The 26,573-nt window shown below is 42.0% G+C and overlaps 1 protein-coding gene across 2 annotated transcripts in view; it reads left to right on the top strand.

Annotated features, from left to right (window-relative positions):
* Positions 1-26,573, top strand: part of LOC311136024 (teneurin-2-like) — a gene marked incomplete at both ends in the record, with an annotated part of 210,857 nt that overhangs the window by 77,671 nt on the left and 106,613 nt on the right. The window contains one exon of one of the 2 annotated variants that reach the window (XM_084170088.1): positions 12,135-12,195. The exons of the other annotated variant lie outside the window; for it this stretch is intronic. Coding sequence (XP_084026214.1) covers positions 12,135-12,195 — 61 coding nt within the window. Of the gene's footprint in view, positions 1-12,134; positions 12,196-26,573 lie in introns of those variants that run through there. 2 annotated transcript variants of the gene reach the window in all.

The raw sequence follows: 26,573 nt of genomic DNA, 5'->3' as shown, positions 1-26,573 counted from the left end.
CAACCCTGTGTCACTTCTAGGAAGATTTCAACCCACTTAATCCAAAAATTTCTCCAAGTTTCACCATCATTGTAAAGCCCTAGTTATTTTGTTGATTTGACAAAGCCATTTCTGAAGATTATTATTTATATTAGTGATTAATTTACCACTGTCCCTCATTCTAAGGTCAACCCTGTTACGTGACCTGAACTCTCGTTTTAATATGGTAAATCTATTGCTTTTTGAATATTTCTTTCAAAAGAAACATTGAACATCTAATAGTCAAATCGTAGTGTAAAAGCAGGTGAGCTGGTTTGACTATTTTTGGCCATTTTCTGGTGTTTTGTTGTGGACAACTGAGTGTGTTGAGCAAAACACGTCAACCCTGTTACCCATAGATAGACAGGCTAGAAATGTTTTAGCAATTACATTTTTTTGTGAAGCTTGCATTCAATTGCCACTCCCTGTTGCACACAACAAGCTTCCCCTCGTGACAGGGGGAATGGATTTATGGCAGATATTCTGATAAAATTGTTAACCCTGTAACAGTCAACCCTGTTACGGTCAACCCTGTTACTTCATTTGGCACCCTGTTACTAAATTACTAAAGTTTTTTTTACCAAGACACTGAATCAGTGGGAGGACCCACATATCTACCTCAAATATCTTGTACCCCTGCACAGTGATATGGTACTGGTACTACCTGTATAGCTTAATTCTTATGTATTTTATTATTCTTGTGTTACTATTTGTATTATAATTTTTTTACTCTGCATCGTTGGGAAGGGCTCGTAAGTAAGTCTACACCCTTTGTATTTGGCATGTGACAAATAAAATTGTATTTGATTTGATTCATCATGTTTGCGTATGATTCTACATTCATCCTTGCCTCGTAAAATCAGCCGGATCTCACAAGCTTACATATAGTGCCTTCAGAAAGTATTCACACCCCTTGACTTTTTCCACATTTTGTTGTTTTACAGCCTGAATTTGAAATGGATTGACTTTTTTACAAATTAATTAAAAAGGAAAAGCTGAAATGTCTTGAGTCAATAAGTCGAGCAGTGAATTTCAAACACAGATTCAACCTGGTCTCAGGGAGGTTTTCCAATGCCTCGCAAAGAAGGGCACCTATTGGTAGATAAAATAAAAAAAGCAGACATTGAATATCCCTTTGAGCATGGTGAAGTTATTAATTACACTTTGGATGGTGTATCAATACACCCAGTCACTACAAAGATACAGGCGTCCTTCCTAACTCAGTTGCCGGAGAGGAAGGAAACTGCTCAGGGATCCCACCATGAGGCCAATGGTGACTTTAAAACAGTTACAGAGGTAAATGGCTGTGATAGAAGAAATATGAGGATGGATCAACAACATTATAGTTACTCCACAATACTAACCTAAATGACAGAGTGAAAAGAAGGAAGCCTGTACAGAATAAAAATATTCCAAAACATGCTTCCTGTTTGCAATAATGCACTAAAGTTAAAAAATATATATATATATTGGCAAAGAAATGTACTTTATGTCCTGAATACAAAGCGATATGTTTGCGGCAAATCCAACACAACTGTCACAAACATTGAGAGACGGGTCAGACCAAGGTGCAGCGTGGTATGCGAACATGTTTTATTAAACAGGATAAACACTGACAAAACAACAGAAGGCAACGAAACGTGACGTCGGAAGGCTATACACAAACAAGCCAAACTCACCGAAACACAAACAAGATCCCACAACCCAGGCAGGAAAACTGGCTGCCTAAGTATGATCCCCAATCAGAGACAACGAGCGACAGCTGCCTCTGATTGGGAATCACACCCGGCCAAACATAGAAATACAAGTACTAGACTCTAAACAGAAAACTCACACCCTGACCCAACCAACAAGAGTTCTCTCGATCAGGGCGTGACAACAACACATCACTGAGGACCATGGTGGTGGCTGCATCATGTTATGGGTAAAAAAATGGAATAGAGCTAAGCACAGGCAAAATCCTAGAGAAAAACCTGGTTCAGTCTGCTTACCAGCAAACACTGGGAGACAAATTAATCTTTCATCAGTCTGGTAATACGAGGCTACAAGGCATCCTGACAAATATAATGAAGGACAGTAAGTTAAAGCATTTAGATTTGTGTTCACTTTTAGTTAGCAATGAATGTTAACATGGACATTTTGGTCTCCCCTGTGCTCTTTTAATCGCTGTAAAATGCAACTGAAATATTGTGGTGAAGTGGCTATGCTACCTTTGCTCTTATCCATGCAGGGGCACATTATCGTGGTCCGACAATACCATATAGTTGTTTCACACGGGATCGCACGTTGTGAGGGCTTTTATGATGGACAGAAAATGTGTCCCTTACCGTATTACCTTGATAACTCAGCCAGTACATAGCAGGCCTCACTAAATTCAATTTCTCCTCTATTTGAATGTCTTTGGTGCTGGAAATCCAATCACTTTAATCGTTGACATCCACTGTCAACACAGGAGGGTCTCTGTTAATTCAGATAAATGATACTGTAGCTGAGGGCATTGCTTATTTATGCAACACTATGGACATGGTCATATTCTTATTGGCTTTATAGACATTTGTGAATGTCTGATATGTGTTTACACTACTGATATTCCTTAGTTTTCCCCAAATCAATTTTCACATTCTACCCATAATCTACCCAAGATTTGATGAGAAAATGCAATATGGCTCAGATAGGTTATAGGTATGAAATGCATGGCCTGCTCTCAGATATATTTCACCCAAATCAACAGTAATAGTAGGCCTACTCTCTGATATATTGTATGTGTATAGTGCAGTATGGTGTAGTGTCCTCAGGGACTACTTTAAATGAGGACCCAATGGGCCCATGATGAAGCAGCTGAGGCCCAACAGATGTCCATCACACAGTAGAGGAGAGGAGCCTTACTGTATTTACCCTTACCAGTCACATTCACTCCTCTTGCTTGGCTATTTTTTTGGGGGACCTGTCAGGTATAATTTCCTTCTCGTTCTCTGCATGTCTATTTTCTGTAAAGGTTAACCAATCTTTGCTTAATCTCTGACAGGAAGACAAACGGCCAGGCTCAATCAGAGCTCCCCTCTCCCTCCCCTCCTGTTACACCAGCCCTTTGCTTCCATACACACACGCACACACACACACACACACAAGCCTAATTTAATGACGGCTGTTGCCGCAATATAATGTGAGCCCAAACATTTGAAATTAGCGAAATTGTCATTTCCATAAAATAGTGATGCTCATACTTCAGGTATTTGCTTGTGGTGGGTCTTTTTCGTGTCCAGTGATTTCCAAATTCTCTCTTCTCTCTTCTTTCAGTCTTTTTCTTCTGTCCTTCTGTTTGTCCACATTTTCATTGTTCTCTTTCTACTTCCATCCTTCATTTAATTGTTAAGAACAGAGTCCCAGTTATGTCTACCTGATCAAAGTTCTGCTGGAGACGGAACACAGTGATGGTGTTGGAATAACGCAGTATGAGATATGAATATTTACAGTCGGGAATAATTAAATTGCAGAGCTTGTGAAGATCAAATGTACACTTGTAACAATACATTTGGATATGAATAACTTGATTATCTTCCTGTGATAATCTTATGTTCTCACAGCTTAGAGAGAACAATATTTGATCTCATTAAAATGACTGGGATATCAAAGCACAGGTGGACAGTTGTCAAGCTGTGCTACATTCTAGATGTATTACCATAGCATCAAGCTGACTGATTTTAACTGACGTGACATAGTAGGAGCCTTTCCTTCACAAGATTGTATGATCCATAGAAAAATTACATACCACTAGTTTACCAGCTCTCTAAATAAACATTCCCTGTGACCTAAAATAGGCCTACTCACCATGCTGTTAGAAGATGACTAATCCATCCAGACTAGTATTATAAATATAGAATGCAGGTTGCCGTTTATTGTCATGAATCTTGCCCTGGAGGCAGAATTGAGCGATTTCCACTAGAGGGGCCAGCTGCAAAGTCAAAATGGGCTATGTCATACATATTCCTGAAATCAAAAAATAAGCTTTTTGGTCTTAATTTAAGGTAAGGCTAGACATTATGTTAGCAGTGTGGTTAGGGTTAAGGTTATGGTTAGTTTTAAACCATATTGTATGACGTTGTGGCGGTGCCAGCTAGTGACCACTCTGCAGAACTGCCTCCAGGGCAAGTTTCATGACCATAAATGCCAACCTGCATATAGAACAGAGTTGGGTTGAGTCTGTGTTATTGTGTCCAACGCTCCGGATTTTTAAATTTAGCCTAAAGACAACAGGAGTTTTCTCACACTCCTACTCAACCAGAACTGCAGCTATGGATCCGTATCCTTTGCCCTCTGAGCAGCCCGGGTCCCAGCTCTGCAGCTCTGTTGAACCAGGAAGTCACCCAGGTGGGAGAGGATGGAGAGCAGGAAGCCAGCATGTCCGCCTGGAGCCCAGTTCTCCACTGAGTTTTGGACCGGGTGGCAGCATGAAACTTCACAGGAGCATCGGCTGTTGACAGGACACAGCTTGCTCCAGCACTGGCTACTGTCATAGGTGAGGTCATGAGACCTTGGCCTAGGCTACTCTTCAGGCATAACCTGCTCAAATCATATAATAGTAATAGTAGGATAGTAATTTTTCAAATAAAATAGTGTGTGGTGACCACTCATTAAATTTTTTATTTAGCTGTTATTTCAATGACAAATTCCTTTGTGGGAATAAATACACAGGAAGCGGCACAGGTCCTAATCCAGGCACTTGTCATCTCCCGTCTGGATTACTGCAACTCACTGTTGGCTGGGCTCCCTGCCTGTGCCATTAAACCCCTACAACTCATCCAGAATGCCGCAGCCCGTCTGGTGTTCAACCTTCCCAAGTTCTCTCACGTCACCCCGCTCCTCCGCACACTACACTGGCTTCCAGTTGAAGCTCGCATCTGCTACAAGACCATGGTGCTTGCCTACGGAGCTGTGAGGGGAACGGCACCTCCGTACCTTCAGGCTCTGATCAGTCCCTACACCCAAACGAGGGCATTGCGTTCATCCACCTCTGGCCTGCTGGCTCCCCTACCTCTGCTGAAGCACAGTTCCCGCTCAGCCCAGTCAAAACTGTTCGCTGCTCTGGCACCCCAATGGTGGAACAAGCTCCCTCACGACGCCAGGACAGCGGAGTCACTCACCACCTTCCGGAGACATTTGAAACCCCACCTCTTTAAGGAACACCTGGGATAGGATAAAGTAATCCTTCTAACCCCCCCCCCCCCTTACCCCACCCCACCCCCACCCAAAAAAAATAAAATACAAATTATAAAAAAAATATATATATATAATTTGTAAAGTGGTTATCCCACTGGCTATAAGGTGAATGCAACAATTTGTAAGTCGCTCTGGATAAGATAATTACTCCCCAATTACTGATCTATGTTGGAGGTAGAGACCATCATTACAATGTCATCCACATTGTTTAAAAAAAAAATTCTGACCCACAATCTTTACATTTTCCTCTCTCTCCTGCTCTCTCCTCTCTCTCTCTCTCTCTCTCTCTCTCTCTCTCTCTCTATCTATCTCTCTCTCTCTCTCTATCTCTCTCTCTCTCTCTCTCAATTCAATTCAATTCAATTCAATTCAACTCAATTCAATTCAACTCAATTCAATTCAATAGACTTTATTGACATGGCAAGTAAAATTACTTACATTGTCAAAGTATAGATATAACAAAAATGGTGGGACCAACAGCAATAATAATAATAGTAGTGGTAATGAAAGCCAAAACAAAACAGGAAATATTATTGACATTACATTACACTTTTCACTGGCTGTCCCTCAGGTTGTGGCAGGAGGACACATATTTGGCTGCCAAAATTGCACATTTTGGCTTTTCACCCAATAAATATTGGATTTTTTCTTCCTCTTTTATAGTTTCAAATTCTTTGTACTGAATGATAATTTTGGGAAAGAAAGATTCTCTTAGGTCTGAGTATTTTTCACAGTGTAGTAGGAAATGCAGCTCTGTCTCTACTTCTCCCCGGAGGCAGAGTGAGCACAGCCTGTCCTCTCTAGGCAGCCAGGTTTGCCTGTGACGACCGGTCTCAATAGCCAGACTGTGCTCACTGAGTCTGTACCTAGTCATTGTTTTCCTCAGTTTTCTATCAGTCACAGTGGTCAGATAGTTTGCCACCATGTACTGTCTGTTTAGAGCCAAATAGCATTGAAGTTTACTTTGATTGTTTGTGGTGTCTTTCCAATAGGTGATATATTTTTTTCTTTTTGCTTTGTGATGATTTGGTTGATTTTCTGAGTGCTGTCCTGAAGCTCTATGAGGTTGGTTTTGGTTAGTGAACTGAGCCTCAGAACCAGCTGGCTGAGGGGACTCTTCTCTTGTTTCATCTCTTGACATAGTAGAGCTGTGTGATGGAATGTTTTGGGGTCACTTGTTTTTAGATGGTTGTAAAATTTGATGGCTCTTTTTTCTATTTGAATAAGGAGGGGGTATTGGCCCAATTCTGCTCTACATGCGTTATTTTGAGTTTTTCTTTGCACTTGCAATACAGTCTTGCAAAACTCTGCATGCAGTATTTCGATTGGATGTTTGTCCCATTTGGTAAATTCAGTATTAGAGAGCGGACCCCATGCTTCGCTGCCATATAGAGCAATTGGTTCTATAACTGATTGGAACATTTTTAGCCAGATTCTAATTGGAATTTCGATTTTAATATTCCTTTTAATGGCATAGAATGCTCTTCTTGCTTTGTCTCTCAGCTCATTCACAGCCATGTGAAAGCTACCTGTGTTGCTAATATTTAGTCCTAGATATGTGTAATTTTTGGTGTGTTCTAATAGAACTGTGTCCAAATAGAATTAATATTTGTCATCCTGATTTCCGAACCTTTTTTGGAATATCATTATATTCGTTTTTTTTAGATTAACGGTCAGGGCCCAGGTCTGACAGAATCTGTGCAGATGATCTAGATGCTGCTGTAACCCCTCCTTAGTGGGAGACAGTATCACCAGGTCATCTGTGTACAGCAGACACTTGATTTCAGTGTTGTGTAGGGTGAGACCAGGTGCTGCCGATTCTTCTAATGTTTTTGCCAATTCATTAATGTAGATGTTAAATAGTGTTGGACTTATTGGGCAGCCCTGTTTCACTCCACGTCCCTGAGAAAAGAAGTCTGTTTGCTTATTGCCGATTTTAATCGCACATTTGTTTTTAGTGTACATTGATTTAATAACATAATGTTTTCCCTCCAATACCACTTTCTATTAGTTTGTAAAAAAGACCTTTGTGCCAAATTGAATCAAATGCTTTCTTGAAGTCTACAAAACACGAGTAGATTTTGCCTTTGTTTTGATTTACTTGTTTGTCAATTAGAGTGTGGAGGGTGTAAATGTGGTCTGTTGTACGATAATTTTTTACAAATCCAATCTGGCTTCTGCTTAGGACGTTGTGTTCATCAAGGAAATGATGTAGTCTGCTGTTTATGATACTGCAGAGAATTTTCCCCAAGTTGCTGTTAACGCAAATTCCTCTGTAATTTTTTGGGTCAAATTTGTCTCCATTTTTAGAAATTGGTGTGATCAATCCTTGGTTCCAAATATCGGGGAAAATACCTGCAGTTAGGATAATGTTGAAGAGTTTGAGTATAGCCAATTTGAATTTGTGGTCTGTATATTTGATCATTTCATTTAAAATACCATCAGCACCACAGGCCTTTTTGGGTTGGAGAGTGCAAAGTTTTTCCAATAATTCTTGTTCTGTAATTGGGGTATCCACAGGATTCTGATAGTCTTTGACTGCTGATTCAAGGATTTGTAATTTTTCTTGTATATCTTGTTGTTCTGGGCTCTTTGTTATATTGCTGTAGAGGTTTGCAAAGTGATTTCTCCACAAATCCCCATTTTGGATAGCCAATTCCTCATTATGAGGTTTGTTTAATTTATTCCAATTCTCCCAGAAGTGGTTTGATTCTATGGATTCCTCAATCACATCCAGCTGATTTCTAATGTGCTGTTCTTTTTTTGTTCAAATCAAATCAAAATCAAATCAAATCAAATCAAATTTTATTGGTCACATGCGCCGAATACAACAGGTGCAGACATTACAGTGAAATGCTTACTTACAGCCCTTAACCAACAGTGCATTTATTTTAAACAAAAAAGTAAGAATAAAACAACAACAAAAAAGTGTTGAGAAAAAAAGAGCAGAAGTAAAAAATAAAGTGACAGTAGGGAGGCTATATATACAATAGAATAAAGTGACAGTAGGGAGGCTATATATACAGGGGGGTACCGTTGCATAGTCAATGTGCGGGGGCACCGGCTAGTTGAGGTAGTTGAGGTAATATGTACATGTGGGTAGAGTTAAAGTGACTATGCATAAATACTTAACAGAGTAGCAGCAGCGTAAAAAGGATGGGGTGGGGGGGCAGTGCAAATAGTCCGGGTAGCCATGATTAGCTGTTCAGGAGTCTTATGGCTTGGGGGTAGAAGCTGTTGAGAAGTCTTTTGGACCTAGACTTGGCACTCCGGTACCGCTTGCCGTGCGGTAGCAGAGAGAACAGTCTATGACTAGGGTGACTGGAGTCTTTGACAATTTTGAGGGCCTTCCTCTGACACCGCCTGGTATAGAGGTCCTGGATGGCAGGGAGCTTTGCCCCAGTGATGTACTGGGCCGTACGCACTACCCTCTGTAGTGCCTTGCGGTCAGAGGCCAAGCAGTTGCCATACCAGGCGGTGATGCAACCAGTCAGGATGCTCTCGATGGTGCAGCTGTAGAATTTTTTGAGGATCTGAGGACCCATGCCAAATCTTTTTAGTCTCCTGAGGGGGAATAGGCTTTGTCGTGCCCTCTTCACGACTGTCTTGGTGTGTTTGGACCATGATAGTTCGTTGGTGATGTGGACACCAAGGAACTTGAAGCTCTCAACCTGTTCCACTACAGCCCCGTCGATGAGAATGGGGGCGTGCTCAGTCCTCTTTTTTTTCCTGTAGTCCACAATCATCTCCTTTGTCTTGGTCACGTTGAGGGAGAGGTTGTTGTCCTGGCACCACACGGCCAGATCTCTGACCTCCTCCCTATAGGCTGTCTCATCGTTGTCGGTGATCAGGCCTACCACTGTTGTGTCGTCGGCAAACTTAATGATGGTGTTGGAGTCGTGCCTGGCCATGCAGTCATGGGTGAACAGAGAGTACAGGAGGGGACTGAGCACGCACCCCTGAGGGGCCCCCGTGTTGAGGATCAGTGTGGCAGATGTGTTGTTACCTACCCTTACCACCTGGGGGCGGCCCGTCAGGAAGTCCAGGATCCAGTTGCAGAGGGAGGTGTTTATTCCCAGGATCCTTAGCTTAGTGATGAGCTTTGAGGGCACTATGGTGTTGAATGCTGAGCTGTAGTCAATGAATAGCATTCTCACGTAGGTGTTCCTCTTGTCCAGGTGGGAAAGGGCAGTGTGGAGTGCGATAGAGATTGCATCATCTGTGGATCTGTTGGGGCGGTATGCAAATTGGAGTGGGTCTAGGGTTTCTGGGATTATGCTGTTGATGTGAGCCATGACCAGTCTTTCAAAGCACTTCATGGCTACAGACGTCAGTGCCACGGGTCGGTAGTCATTTAGGCAGGTTATCTTAGCGTTCTTGGGCACGGGGACTATGGTGGTCTGCTTGAAACATGTTGGTATTACAGACTCAGTCAGGGACATGTTGAAAATGTCAGTGAAGACACTTGCCAGTTGGTCAGCACATGCTCGGAGTACACGTCCTGGTAATCCGTCTGGCCCTGCGGCCTTGTGAATGTTGACCTGCTTAAAAGTCTTACTCACATCGGCTACGGAGAGCGTGATCACATAGTCGTCCGGAACAGCTGGTGCTCTCATGCATGCTTCAGTGTTGCTTGCCTCGAAGCGAGCATAGAAGTGGTTTAGCTCGTCTGGTAGGCTTGTGTCACTGGGCAGCTCGCGGCTGTGCTTCCCTTTGTAGTCTGTAATAGTTTTCAAGCCCTGCCACATCCGACGAGCGTCAGAGCCAGTGTAGTATGATTCAATCTTAGACCTGTATTGACTCTTTGCCTGTTTGATGGTTCGTCGGAGGTCATAGCGGGATTTCTTATAAGCGTCCGGGTTAGAGTCCCGTTCCTTGAAAGCGGCAGCTCTACCCTTTAGCTCAGTGCGGATGTTTCCTGTAATCCATGGCTTCTGGTTGGGGTATGTACGTACGGTCACTGTGGGGACGACATCATCGATGCACTTATTGATGAAGCCAGTGACTGATGTGGTGTACTCCTCAATGCTGTCTGAAGAATCCCGGAACATGTTCCAGTCTGTGCTAGCAAAACAGTCCTGTAGCTTAGCATCTGCGTCATCTGACCACTTTTTTATTAGCCGAATCACTGGTGCTTCCTGCTTCAGTTTTTGCTTATAAGCAGGAATCAGGAGGATAGAGTTATGGTCAGATTTGCCAAATGGAGGGCGAGGGAGAGCTTTGTATGCGTCTCTGTGTGTGGAGTAAAGGTGGTCTAGAGTTTTTTCCCCTCTGGTTGCACATTTAACATGCTGGTAGAAATGAGGTAGAACGGATTTAAGTTTCCCTGCATTAAAGTCCCCTGCTACTAGGAGCGCTGCATCTGGATGAGCGTTTTCCTGTTGATTAATGGCCTTGTACAACTCATTCAGTGCAATCTTAATGCCAGCATTGGTTTGTGGTGGTAAATAGACAGCTATGAAAAGTATAGATGAAAACTCTCTTGGTAAATAGTGTGGTCTACAGCTTATCATAAGATACTCTACCTCAGGCGAGCAAAACCTTGAGACTTCCTTAGTATTTGATTTTGTGCACCAGCTGTTGTTTACAAAAATACAGAGACCGCCACCCCTCGTCTTACCCGAGTCTGCCGTTCTGTCCTGCCGATGTAGCGTATAGCCTGCTAGCTGAATGTTGTCATTGTTGTCATTCAGCCACGACTCCGTGAAACATAAGATATTACAGTTTTTAATGTCCCGTTGGTAGGATAACCGTAATCTTAAATCGTCCATTTTATTCTCCAAAGCTTGAACGTTGGCTAATAGGATTGATGGGAGAGGCAGTTTACTCGTTCGCCGTCGGATCCTTACAAGGCACCCCGACCTACGTCCACGAAATCTCCGTCTCTTCCTCACGCGAATGACGGGGATCTGGGCCTTGTCGGGTGTCTGTAGGATATCCTTCGCGAACGCCTCGTTGAAGAAAAAGTGTTCGTCCAACGCGAGGTGAGTAATCGCTGTCCTGATATCCAGAAGCTCTCTTTGGTTATAAGAGACGATGGCATAAACATTATGTACAAAATAAATTACAAATAACGCGGAAAAACACACATAATAGTACAATTGGTTGTATTGCTTCATTGTTTCCTCATATTGAAGACGTATATTTTTGTTGTCTGGGTCTCTGTGTTTATGATTAGATATATTTCTCAATGACTTTCTTAGATTTTTGCAATCATTATCAAACCATTTTTCGTTATCTATTCTTTTTGGTTTGCTCTTATGTTTCTTAAGATTAGCCAAGGAGGCTAATTTGTCAAATATAAAGTTTATGTTCCAAACGGCCACATTTACACCTTTATTGGTGTAGGAGAATGTTAATGCTAAAAAGTTGTCCAGGAGAGATTGTATTTTTTGGCTACTAATTGCATTTTGGTAGATTTCTGTACTGTTTGCACTCCATCTATAGGTCTGTTTATAGGTCTGGTCTGTTTTCTCTCTCTCTCTCTCTCTCTCTCTCTCTCTCTCTCTCTCTCTCTCCTCTCTCCCCTCTCTCCCTCTCTCCCTCTCTCACTCTCCACATCTCCTTATTCCTAGTGAACATCTTTACCACTTTCCTCCCCCTTCTGTTCTCTGCTGGTAGCATCTTCTTTGTCCTCTCACTCCCAGATATATTTTTCTCCACTCATTCACCTCGCAAACTCATACTATGTGTTTTGTAAGGGTGAGTAAGATGCGACTCAATATTACAATACACTTTACCACCACCTGAAATTATCCTCTTCGGGTCCTGTCCGCGCCCAGTGCCGACTCCTTTTGATTTAGAAGTATTATTGAACATTGCGGACCCGCGTTGCTTTGAGACTTAGCTGCAGAATTGAGTTCAAAGCGCGGAGAGAGTGGCCGCGTTCGTTCGGAGACATGCGAGGAGCGATGCACCAGTCTGGCATGCACAGAACGAAAGGGCTGTTACACGAGCCAGGTAAGGATGCCCTATTTACACGCTCGCTTTTTTTCGAAGACAGGAAGAGCATGCGGTTGAGGTGTGAGGTAGACCGCGTGAGCATACCTGTTAGATTGACAATAGACAGCAGAAGTGTTAAACTTGTAAGGGTTGTTATTTGAGTTAAGCCATAGACAGTAGTCTCAATAGAGATGGAGCAATTGAGAAATTAGACATTTACCTGGACAATAACCTGCTAAAACATACATCAAAATCCCCTGTAGCTCAGTTGGTAGAGCATGGCGCTTGAAACGCCAGGGTTGTGGGTTCGTTTCCCACTGGGGGCCAGTATGAAAATGTATGCACTCACTAACTGTAAGTCGCTCTGGATAAGAGTGTCTGCTAAATGACAAAAATAAATAAATAATAATATATCTGTATGTTACAGAACCGTTAATACCATTAGGCTATTATGAGTGGCCTTCCTGACTATTTTTAGTTGGGTGAAATATCAACGGAGATGTGCATCATCTTCACATAATCGAATGACAGACGGAACGCTTGAGGAAGACCTGTACCTCTTTATCTGTTGTGATTAGTTGCATCCATGCCGAATGCGTATATAAAGGCAATATCTTATTCTGTTGGTGGTAAACTCATTTTAATACATTATTTGTAATTCCGATATAAAGCAGTAGTTCTATGACTACATGTTTAATAGCTTTGTCCTCATTGTATTGGTTTTTGAGATAGCATTAATGGTTGTAATATGTGTATTGTCGTCTTATTAAATTGATAATTCACCTACATTTCAAATAGCAATTTTTTTTATTGGGGAAAATAGCCTACTCTACCTCGAGATTTAGCATCCCAAGATTGAGTTTATTGTTTACATAGCAACATTATTGCTTTAGCATGATCAGTGCAAAACAATGTGAGTGACAGGACCCCTGCTATTATCCTCCAAATAGCATGCCTGAAAATCCTCAAAGTAACTTCAAATGTTGTAACATAATTTATTGGGGAGGTTGAATATAATATCAGATATTTACTTGGAATAATAATATATATATATTTTTTTTAATAGGCTACTACACAGTTATAGGCCTATGTGGTATTCACCATAATATTGAGATTACCTTTTATTTATTACAGTACAATGATTAATTTCTCACTGGTGATTTTTGGTCTGTTTTTATTATTGTTTGATAGGGAAATATGCAATTTTATTTTAATAAAACTGACGTGAATGGAGCATCGCCAATTGATAGCACAAACACACCTCACACACTCCCACTCATACACATACAGTGCCTTCAGAAAGTATTCATACTCCTTGAATTATTACTGGTTACACGTGGTCTGTGGTTGTGAGACCGGTTGAACATACTGCCAAATTATCTAAAACGATGTTAGAGGCAGCTTATGTTAGAGAAACACATATTAAATTATCTGGCAACAGCTCTAGTGGACATTCCTGCAGTCAGCATGCCAATTGCACGCTCCCTCAAAACGTGAGACATCTTTGGCATTGTGTTGTGTGACACAACTGCACAGTGGACTTTCATTGTCCCCAGCACAAGGTGCACCTGTGTAATGAGCATGCTGTTTAATCAGCTTCTTGATATGCCACACCTGAGGTGGATGGATTATCTTGGCAAAGGAGAAATGCTCACCAATAGGGATATAAACACATTTGTGCACCAAATTTGAGAGAAATAAGCTTTTTGTGCGTATGGAAAATATCTGGGATTATTTATTTCAGCTCATGAAATATGGGACCAACACTTTACATGTTGCATTTATATTTTTGTTCAGTGTAGTATGTACAGTGCCTTCAGAAAGCATTCATACCCCTTGACTTTTTCCACATTTAGTTGTGTTACAGCCTGATTTCAAAATTGATTAAATAGATTTTTCTCTCACCCATCTACACACAGTACCCCATAATGGCGTGAAAACAGTTTTAAACATTTTAGCAAATTTATTTTAAATGAAATACAGAAATATCTCATTTACATACTGTAAGTAGGCCTATTCACACCCCTGAGTCAATACTTAGTAGAAGCACCTTTGGCAGCGATTACAGCTTCCTGGGTAAGTCTCTTAAGAGCTTTCCACACCTGTCCAATTGTTTGTTTATCATTGCTAGACAACCATTTTCAGGTATTGCCATATGTTTTCAAGTAGATTTAAGTCAAAACTGTTACTCGGACACTCAAGAAAATTCACTGTCTTCTTGATAAGCAACTCCAGTGTAGATCTGGCCTTGTGTTTTAGGTTATTGTCCTGCTGAAAGGTGAATTCATCTCCCAGTGTCTGGTGGAAAGCAGACTGAACCATGTTTTCCTCTAGGATTTTGCCTGTCCTTAGCTCCATTTACTTTTTATCGTGAAAAACTCCCTAGTCCTTAATGATTTCAAACATACCCATAACATGATGCAGTCATTTGTAAACATTTCTAAAAACATAATGCCACTTTGACATTATGGGATATTGTGTGTGAAAAACAAATCTAAATTGAATCCATTTTAAATGCAGGCTGTAACACAACAAAATGTCGAAAAAATCGAGGGGTGTGAATACTTTCTGAAGGCACTGTACATAGGAACCAAATAGTTGTAAACCAACCAGGCCATGCAGTGGTGTAGCGCAGTTTCGCGGGCCGCAGAACTGGGGCAGAGAGATAAATGTGCAGTTTTATACATAGAGATCATATTAAATTACTAGAGAGGCTATGTCATAAACCTTCAAAGTTCCAGAATGGAGTGAAAATGGCAGCCATATTGGTCAAGGAAATATCCAAACCAGTCTAATTGGAAGTAATGTCAGTAGAGGCATAATCCAGATTTTTCTTATGCAGGAAAATAAAAGTCAGGCATGTGATATATCAGAAATTGTGTAAATGAATTACTGTCAACCTAAAATATTGTCATATAATTATAAATACAGTTTATACGGGTTTTATACAAATGTTCTGTATAAATAGCCTTAACAAACTATAGTTTCGGCAAGTCGGTTAGGACATCTGCTTTGTGCATGACACAAGTCATTTTTCCAACAATTGTTTACAGACAGATTATTTCACTTATAATTCACTGTATCACAAATCCAGTGGGTCAGAAGTTTACATACACTAAGTTGAGTGTGCCTTTTAAATAGCTTGGAAAATTCCAGAAAATGATGTCATGGCTTTAGAAGCTTCTGATAGGCTAATTGACATAATTTGAGTCAATTGGAGGTGTACCTGTAGATATATTTCAAGGCCCACCTTCAAACTCAGTACCTCTTTGCTTGACATCATGGGAAAATCTAAAGAAATCAGCCAAGACCTCAGAAAAAAAATTGTAGACCTCCACAAGTCTGATTCATCCTTGGGAGCAATTTCCAAATGCCTGAAGGTACCACATTCATCTGTACAAACAATAGTACGCAAGTATAAACACCATGGGACCACGCAGCCGTAATACCGCTCAGGAAGGAGACGCGTTCTGTCTCCTAGAGATGAACATACAAGTGCAAATCAATCCCAGAACAACAGCAAAGGACCTTGTGAAGATGCTGGAGGAAACAGGTACAAAAGTATCTATATCCACAGTAAAACGAGTCCTATATCGACATAACCTGAAAGGCCACTCAGCAAGGAAGAAGCCACTGCTCCAAAACCGCCATAAAAAAGCCAGACTACGGTTTGCAACTGCACATGGGGACAAAGATCGTACTTTTTGGAGAAATGTCCTCTGGTCTGATGAAACAAAAATAGAACTGTTTGGCCATAATGACCATCGATATGTTTGGAGGAAAAAGGGGGTTCTTGCAAGCCGAAGAACACCATCCCAACCGTGAAGCACGGGGGTGGCAGCATCATGCTGTGGGGGTGCTTTGCTGCAGGAGGGACTGGTGCACTTCAAAAAATAGATGGCATCATGAGGAAGGAAAATTATGTGGATGTATTGAAGCAGCATCTCAAGACATCAGTCAGGAAGTTAAAGCTTGGTCGCAAATGGGTCTTCCAAATGGACAATGACCCCAAGCATACTTCCAAAGTTGTGGCAAAATGGCTTAAGGACAACAAAGACAAGGTATTGGAGTGGCCATCACAAAACCCTGACCTCAATCCTATAGAACATTTGTGGGCAGAACTGAAAAAGTGTGTGCAAGCAAGGAGGTCTACAAACCTGACTCAGTTACACCAGCTCTGTCAGGAGGAATGGGCCAAAATTCACCCAATTTATTGTGAGAAGCTTGTGGAAGGCTACCCGAAACGTTTGACCCAAGTGAAACAATTTAAAGGCAATGCTACCAAATACTAATTGAGTGTATGTAAACTTCTGACCCACTGGGAATGTGATGAAATAAATAAAAGCTGAAATAAATCTACTATTATTCTAACATTTCACATTCTTAAAATAAAGTGGTGATCCTAACTGACCTAAGACAGGGAATTTTTACTAGGATTAAATGTCAGGAATTGTGAAAAACTGAGTTTAAATGTATTTGGCTAAGGTGTATGTAAACTTCCGACTTCAACTGTGTGTAAACAGACCATAAATGTCTAAATTTTTGTTTTCTTGGAAAGCTGTGAGCGCTATTATATGATACAATATCAGTACTTGTTGCATTTACAAGTCCTATCATCAACTGTTTTTGGTCAGTGTAAGGCTGTAGATTGACTGCATTGTTTGAATGGAATATTGGCAGTTGATTAGAAAAGTTAATGTAATCATTCCTCTAAAACTGTCTGGCTAGCTAGCTAACAAACATAGGAGGCCTACAGTGCAAACAAATTCTTAAAATGCATTACTTTACACAACATCTTATCACAGCACTGACAAACCGTGGTTGGCCAACTCCCTGACCAAAATGGCTGACATTTAGACCATCATAAGAAGGTTCATGTAATTCAATTTCTTTAAAATCATGGTTTATGACATGTTCATATGCTATCTGGGGGGGCCAACCTCCTGGGGGGACCCCAACCATGATTGCAGGAAAAAAAAGAATGTATATCGTACAGACGTGTCCCAAATTAAAACAGTTTTCAAACTAAATATTCACAAAATTTGTTTCGGGTTTATTCCTTTTACACATCATTGCGGGATTAGTATTGGTTCTCTGTAAAACATGCCTTTGCTTCATTTGAAATTTGATGCAGTGGCACAGATTTCCGTTTCATTCTCTGTATCTGAAATTAGAGGAAGTCTTGGCTCTCTCAACATCTATACCTCCTGCTGAAAACATGAGCACAGTAAAGAGGACTGGAGAAGAGAGGGAGAGGACATGAAAGAGGGAGAGGAGATTAAAATAAAACAATTTTCTGCCCAGTCAAGGTGTGTGTGTGTCTGTGTTGTGTAGGTTTCACCTTTACATATGTCACCTCTGTGCAGCGTGGGGTACAGAGGAGGCTGGGGTGACTGAGGCACATCCAGGTTTTTACGAGGCTCTTAAAATTAGACCGGCAAGAATCAATTTACCTCAGCCTAGGACCCATAAACCCTATGACAGACAGCGGGAGAGGGCGTGTGATTGAACAGCTTCCTAGACTCCTGTCCAGCATGCATTATGAGGAGCAGCAGGGAGGCATCTCTCAGCAGCTTGTCCATATCAATCCTGACTGCTCTTGGTTCAGGAGCGGCGATTCTGCACACCAATCACTCACCTCTGTCCTTCTCGATGTACCACACTGCTATGTGCACAGTGTTTGTAGAAGGCGCAATTTCTCATCCACCCTGATCACACGCCACTGTGAAACAAGAGCAGAATTTCATGCTGTTTTTCTGCAGCTTGGAGATGGAGAGAGAGAGAGAGGGAAGAGATTAGGGATAGTGGAATGAAGGTCTGTTTCCATTGGTCCAGCAAGCTCCTTTGTTACAGTAATTACACCCACTTGTGCATCTTTTCCAGGACAAAAAAAGGAAGGTTTAAATTGAAAATATGGATTCCATTAACCTTGCAGGCAAAGGGCCACTCTCCAGCATCTCATTAGCAGCGAGGGGAATTGGTGAACACATACAATTCTATTATTGTTTTATAAGCTGACAATTTGTTAATTTGCTGTGTCTGAAGTGTAAACGGCCTGTTTCATCAGGAGCATCTTAATGGGATGTGCGTGATGGGAGCGGCTTAGAGGTGTGGAGGGCCCTGATAAACAGGAGGCTGTTGGGATGCACACACATGCGCACATACACACACACACACGCATAGATGGACGCAAACACACAAACACACACGTAGGCACACAAAAATACTGTGTATACTCAAATACTGACACGACCACATCAATAGGGCGGCAGGTAGCTTGGTGGGTAAGAGCGTTGTGCCAGTAACCGAAAGGTCGCTGGTTCTAATCCCCGAGCCGACTAGGTGAAAAATCTGTCGATGTGCCCTTGAGCAAGGCACTTAACCCTAATTGCGCCTGTAAGTCGCTCTGGATAAGAGCGTCTGCTAAATGACTATAAAAAAAAAAAAAACGTGTTGTGGTAATGGTTGGCAGGTGTGAAACTCTTGATAGATAATACCATTCCCTTGCTCAAGGCCAGCTTGGTTCTGTTGTTGATCTGTGTTGGTGTCAATGGCAACAACAGAGTAATGGTGTCTTCTTCAGTGTGTAATGTAGTAGCAGTAGCTCCCTTTGCTGGTCTCTACTGGTACTCAGCCACAGGGGCTTCTGTTGCACTGAGATTGCTGGGAGGTCAAACTCAGATTGACCTTGAGTTTAAGCACCATCTCAGGGTGGTGTCACAAACCTACTGTATATGCAAACATATGAATAGCTTCAACAATGTAGTTTAAATACAATCATAAACATAATTGAATTGAGTAGTAGAACATATGAAATAAGTCTTTAAAAGGAACTGTGATGAAGATTTGGTCAGACATTTGCCAGTCAGGTTAATATGTCCCCCTGACAATCTCTGAGTGTACTACTACAGTATGCACACTGGCCGTGTCCAAAATCCTTCATAAAGTATTCACACCCCCAGGGAAAAAAGTATTTGATCCCCTGCTGATTTTGTACTTTTGCCCACTGACAAAGACATGATCAGTCTACAATTTTAATGGTAGGTTTATTTGAACAGTGAGAGACAGAATAACAAAAAAAAAATCCAGAAAAACGCATGTTTTTGACCCCTCTGCAAAACATGACTTAGTACTTGGTGGCAAAACCCTTGTTGGCAATCACAGAGGTCAGACGTTTCTTGTAGTTGGCCACCAGGTTTGCACACATCTCAGGAGGGATTTTTTTCCACTCCTCTTTGCAAATCTTCTCCAAGTCATTAAGGTTTCGAGGCTGATGTTTGGCAACTCGAACCTTCAGCTCCCTCCACAGATTTTCTATGGGATTAAGGTCTGGAGACTGGCTAGGCCACTCCAGGACCTTAATGTGCTTCTTCTTGAGCCACTCCTTTGTTGCCTTGGCTGTGTGTTTTGGGTCATTGTCATGCTGAAATACCCACCCACGACCCATTTTCAATGCCCTGGCTGAGGGAAGGAGGTTCTCACCCAAGATTTGACGGTACATGGCCCCGTCCATCGTCCCTTTGATGCGGTGAAGTTGTCCTGTCCCCTTAGCAGAAAAACACCCCCAAAGCATAATGTTTCCACCTCCATGTTTGACGGTGGGGATGGTGTTCATTGGGGTCATAGGCAGCATTCCTCCTCCTCCAAACACGGTGAGTTGAGTTGATGCCAAAGAGCTCGATTTTGGTCTCATCTGACCACAACACTTTCACCCAGTTCTCCTCTGAATCATTCAGATGTTCATTGGCAAACTTCAGACGGCCCTGTATATGTGCTTTCTTGAGCAGGGGGACCTTGCGGGCGCTGCAGGAGTTCAGTCCTTCACGGCGTAGTGTGTAACCAATTGTTTTCTTGGTGACTATGGTCCCAGCTGCCTTGAGATCATTGACAAGATCCTCCCGTGTAGTTCTTGGCTGATTCCTCACCGTTCTCATGATCATTGCAACTCCACGAGGTGAGATCTTGCATGGCGCCCCATGAAGAGGGAGATTGACAGTTCTTTTGTGTTTCTTCCATTTGCGAATAATCGCACCAACTGTTGTCACCTTCTCACCAAGCTGCTTGGCGATGGTCTTGTAGCCCATTCCAGCCTTGTGTAGGTCTACAATCTTGTCCCGGACATCCTTGGAGAGCTCTTTGGTCTTGGCCATGGTGGAGAATTTGGAATCTGATTGATTGATTGCTTCTGTGGACAGGTGTCTTTTATACAGGTAACAAGCTGAGATTAGGAGCACTCCCTTTAAGAGTGTGCTCCTAATCTCAGCTCGTTACCTGTATAAAAGACACCTGGGAGCCAGAAATCTTTCTGATTGAGAGGGGGTCAAATACTTATTTCCCTCATTAAAATGCAAATTAATTTATAACATTTTTGACATGCGTTTTTTTCGGATTTTTTTGTTGTTGTTCTGTCTCTCACTGTTCAATTAAACCTACCATTAAAATTATAGACTGATCATTTCTTTGTCAGTGGGCAAACGTATAAAATCAGCAGGGGATCAAATACTTTTTTCCCTCAATGTATTTGTTTTGTGTTTATTTTTCTTTTTTTGGGGGGGGGGGTTGGTAGATCAGCTTTAATATTGCAGATAGATTGTAACTTCCATCAATGTAATTGTCTGCAGCACTTTCAATCCCCCATATGTTTTTTTTCTCTCGCAAATATATACATATATACATATATATACACCACATCAGTCACTGGCTTCATCAATAAGTGCATCGATGACGTCGTCCCCACAGTGATCGTACGTACATACCCCAACCAGAAGCCATGGATTACAGGCAACATCCGCACTGAGCTAAAGGGTAGAGCTGCCGCTTTCAAGGAGCGCTTATAAGAAATCCCGCTATGCCCTCCAACGAACCATCAAACAGGCAAAGAGTCAGTACAGGACTAAGATCGAATCGTACTACACCGGCTCTGATGCTTGTCGGATGTGGCAGGGCTTGATAACTATTACAGACTACAAAGGGAAGCACAGCCGCGAACTGCCCAGTGACACAAGACTTCCAGACGAGCTAAACCACTTCTATGCTCAATTCGAGGCAAGCAACACTGAAGCATGCATGAGAGCACCAGCTGTTCCAGATGACTATGTGATCACGCTCTCCGTAGCCAATGTGAGTAAGACTTTTAAGCAGGTCAACATTCACAAGGCTGCAGGGCCAGACGGATTACCAGGACGTGTACTCCGAGCATGTGCTGACCAACTGGCAAGTGTCTTCACTGACATTTTCAACATGTCCCTGACTGAGTCTGTAATACCAACATGTTTCAAGCAGACCACCATAGTCCCCGTGCCCAAGGACACTAAGATAACCTGCCTAAATGACTACCGACCCAGTGCTTTGAAAGGCTGGTCAAGGCTCACATCAACACCATTATCCCAGAAACCCTAGACCCACTCCAATTTGCATACCGCCCCAACAGATCCACAGATGATGCAATCTCTATTGCGCTCCACACTGCCCTTTCCCACCTGGACAAGAGGAACACCTACGTGAGAATGCTATTCATTGACTACAGCTCAGCATTCAACACCATAGTGCCCTCAAAGCTCATGACTAAGCTAAGGATCCTGGGACTAAACACTTCCCTCTGCAACTGGATCCTGGACTTCCTGACGGGACGCCCCCAGGTGGTAAGGGTAGGTAACAACACATCTGCCACACTGATGCTCAACACGGGGGAACCTCAGGGGTGCGTGCTCAGTCCCCTCCTGGACTCCCTGTTCACCCATGACTGCATGGCCAGGCACGATTCCAACACCATCATTAAGTTTGCCGACGACACAACAGTGGTAGGCCTGATCACCGACAACGATGAGACAGCCTATAGGGAGGAGGTCAGAGACCTGGCCGTGTGGTGCCAGGATAACAACCTCTCCCTCAACGTGACCAAGACAAAGGAGATGATTGTGGACTACAGGAAAAAAAAGAGGACTGAGCACGCCCCCATTCTCATCGACAGGGCTTTAGTGGAACAGGTTGTCCACATCACCAACAAACTATCATGGTCCAAACACACCAAGACAGTCGTGAAGAGGGCACAACAAAGCCTATTCCCCATCAGGAGACTGAAAAGATTTGGCATGGGTCCTCAGATCCTCAAAAAATTATACAGCTGCACCATCGAGAGCATCCTGACTGGTTGCATCACCGCCTGGTATGGCAACTGCTCGGCCTACGATCGCAAGGCACTACAGAGGGTAGTGCGTACGGCCCAGTACATCACTGGGGCCAAGCTTCCTGCCATCCAGGGCGTCTATACCAGGCGGTGTCAGAGGAAGGCCCTCAAAATTGTCAAAGACTCCAGCCATCCTAGTCATAGACTGTTCTCTCTGCTACTGCACGGCATGCGGTACCGGAGTGCCAAGTCTAGGTCCAAAAGACTTCTCAACAGCTTCTACCCTCAAGCCATAAGACTCCTGAACAGCTAATCATGGCTACCCAAACTATTTGCACTGCTCCCCCACCCCCAACACCACCCCATCTTTTTACGCTGCTGCTACTCTGTTAATTATTTATGCATATTCACTTTAACTCTACCCACATGTACATATTACCTCAACTACCTCAACTAGCCGGTGCCCCCGCACATTGAATCTGCACCGGTACCCCCCTGTATATATAGCCTCCTTACTGTTATTTTATTTTACTTCTGCTCTTTTTTTCTCAACACTTTTTTGTTGTTGTTTTATTTTACTTTTTTTATTAAAAAAATTATGCATTGTTAGTTAAGGGCTGTAAGTAAGCATTTCACTGTAATGTCTACACCTGTTGTATTCGGCGCATGTGGCCAATAAAATTAGATTTGATTTGATTTACATACATACATAGATACAGTTGAAGTCGGAAGTTTACATACACTTAGGTTGGTGTCATTAAAACTTGTTTTTCAACCACTCCACACATTTCTTGTTAACAAACTACAGTTTTGGTAAGTCGGTTAGGACATCTACTTTGTGCATGACACAAGTAATTTTTCAAACAATTGTTTACAGACAGACTATTTCACTTATAATTCACTGTATCACAATTCCAGTGGGTCAGAAGTTTAAGTTGACGGTGCTTTTAAACAGCTTGGAAAATTCCAGAAAATTATGTCATGGCTTTAGAAGCTTCTGATAGGCTAATTGACATCATTTGTGTCAATTGGAGGTGTACCTGTGGATGTATTTCAAGGCCTACCTTCAAACTCAGTGCTTCTTTGCTTGACATCATGGGAAAATCTAAAGAAATCAGCCAAGACCTTAGAAAAAACATTGTAGACCTCCACAAGTCTGGTTCATCCTTGGGAGCAATTTCCAAACGCCTGAAGGTACCACATTCATCTGTACAAACAATAGTACGCAAGTATAAACACCATGGGAAACACACAGCCGTCATACCACTCAGGAAGGAGACGCGTTCTGTCTCCAAGAGATGAACGTACTTTGGTGCGAAAAGTGCAAATCATTCCCAGAACAACAGCAAAGGACCTTGTGAAGATGCTGGAGGAAACAGGTACAAAAGTATCTATATCCACAGTAAAACAAGTCCTATATCGACATAACCTGAAAGGCCGCTCAGCAAGGAAGAAGCCACTGCTCCAAAACGGCCATAAAAAAGCCAGACTACGGTTTGCAACTGCACATGGGGACAAAGATTGCACTTTTTGGAGAAATGTCCTCTGGTCTGATGAAACAAAAATAGAACTGTTTGGCCATAATGACCATCGTTATGTTTGGAGGAAAAAGGGAGATGCTTGCAATCAGAAGAACACCATCCCAACCGTGAAGCACGGAGGTGGCAGCATCATGCTGTGGGGGTGCTTTGCTGCAGGAGGGAATGGTGCACTTCACAAAATAGATGGCTTCTTGAGGAAGGAAAATTATGTGGATATATTGAAGCAGCAGCTCAAGACATCAGTCAGGAAGTTAAAGCTTGGTCACAAATGGGTCTTCCAAATGGACAATGACCCCAAGCATACTTCCAAAGTTGTGCCAAAATGGCATAAGGACAACAAAGTCAAGGTATTGGAGTGGCCATCACAAAGCCCTGACCTCAATCCTATGAAAAATTTGTGGGCAGAACTGAAAAAGTTGTGCGAGCAAGGAGGCCTACAAGCCTGACTCAGTTACACCAGCTCTGTCAGGAGGATATATTGGCCCTCCTGTAGCTCAGTTGGTAGAGCATGGCGTTTGCAACGCAAGGGTTGTGGGTTTGATTCCCATGGGGGGCCAGTATGAAAAATGTATGCACTCACTAATTGTAAGTAGCTCTGGATAAGAACGTCTGCTAAATGACTAAAATGTCAACTGGATCACTAAAAATGTAAAATGAGGAATAGGCCAAAATTCACCCAACTTATTGTGGGGAGCTTGTGGAAGGCTACCCGAAACGTTTGACCCAAGTTAAACCTTTTAAAGGCAATGCTACCAAATACTAAGTGAGTGCATGTAAACTTCTGACCCACTGGGAATGTGATGAAAGAAATAAAAGCTGAAATAAATCATTCTCTCTACTATTATTCTGACATTTCACATTCTTAAAATAAAGTGGTGATCCTAACTGACCTAAGACAGGGACTTTTTACTAGGATTAAATGTCAGGAATTGTGAAAAACTGAGTTTAAATGTATTTGGCTAAGGGGACAGGACAACTTCACCGCATCAAAGAGATGATGGACGGGGCCATGTACTGTCAAATCTTGGGTGAGAACCTCCTTCCCTCAGCCAGGGCATTGAAAATGGGTCATGGATGGGTATTTCAGCATGACAATGACCCAAAACACACGGCCAAGGCAACAAAGGAGTGGCTCAAGAAGAAGCACATTAAGGTCCTGGAGTGGCCTAGCCAGTCTCCAGACCTTAATCCCATAGAAAATCTGTGGAGGGAGCTGAAGGTTCGAGTTGCCAACCGTCAGCCTCGAAACCTTAATGACATGGAGAAGATCTGCAAAGAGGAGTGGAACAAAATCCCTCCTGAGATGTGTGCAAACCTGGTGGCCAACTACAAGAAACGTCTGACCTCTGTGATTGCCAACAAGGGTTTTGCCACCAAGTACTAAGTCATGTTTTGCAGAGGGGTCAAATACTTATTTCCCTCATTAAAATGCAAATCAATTTATAACATTTTTGACATGCGTTTTTCTGGATTTTTTGTTTGTTATTCTGTCTCTCACTGTTCCATTAAAATTATAGACTGATCATGTCTTTGTCAGTGGGGAATCTTACAAAATCAGCAGGGGATCAAATACGTTTTTCCCTCACTGTATTATCTCCGATGTATCGTCCATGTAAAAAACCTGTCTGATTAGAATGAATAATGTCCGACAATACCTTTTTAATTCTATGCGCTATACATTTTGCTAGAATTTTTGCATCACAACACTGAAGTGTAAGAAGCCTCCAATTTTTTAAATGGACTGGATCTTTATATTTCCCACTTGTATCCTGTTTCAGTAATAATGAAATCAGACCTTCTTCTTGAGTGTCTGATAATCTACCATTTACATAGGAGTGGTTAAAACATGCTAATAACGGTCCTCTGAGTATATCAAAAAAGGTTTGGTATACCTTGACTAGTATGCCATCCAACCCTGGAGTTTTCCCGGACTTAAAGTCTTTAATTGCATCCAGAAGTTCCTCCTCTGTAATTTCAACTTCACATGAGTCTTTCTGTATGGCTGTTAATTTTACATTATCAATGGAAAAACAATCCCTACAATTAGCTTTAGTTAGAGGAGACTGAGGCGACTGAAATGAAAACATGTTTAAAGTACTTTGCTTCCTCCTTCAAAATATCATTTGGTGAATCATGGGTGACTCCGTCATTTGTAACCACTTTCAGTAAATTATTTTTGGTAGCATTTCTATGTTGAAGTTTAAAAACCTTTTTCCACATTTTGTTGTGTTACAGCCTGAATTCAAAGTGGATTAAATTGAGATTTGTTTGTCACTGGCCTACACACAATACCCCATATTGTCAAAGTGGAATTATATTTTTTGAAATTATTACAAATTCATAAAAAAGGAAAAGCTGAGATGTCTTGAGTCAATAATTATTCAACCCATTCGTTATGGCAAGCCTAAATAAATTCAGGAGTAAACATTTGATTAACAAGTCACATAAATTGCATGGACTCTCTGTGCGATAATAGTGTTTAACATTATGTTTTAAAGACCACCCCATCTCTGTACCACACACATACAATTATCTGTAAGGTCCCTCAGTCGAGCAGTGAATTTAAAACACAGATTCAACCACAAAGACCAGGGAGGTTTTCCAACGCCTCGCAAAGACCTACCTGTTGGTAGATGGGTAAAAATTAAAAAGCAGACATTGAATATCCCTTTGAGCATGGTGAAGATATTAATTAGGCTTTGAATTGTGTATCAATACACCCAGTCACT

The sequence above is a fragment of the Coregonus lavaretus genome (assembly GCF_964263955.1).
Source record: "Coregonus lavaretus genome assembly, chromosome: 10".
In the NCBI taxonomy this organism is placed as follows: domain Eukaryota; kingdom Metazoa; phylum Chordata; class Actinopteri; order Salmoniformes; family Salmonidae; genus Coregonus; species Coregonus lavaretus.
This window is presented reverse-complemented; position numbering and strand designations above follow the sequence as displayed.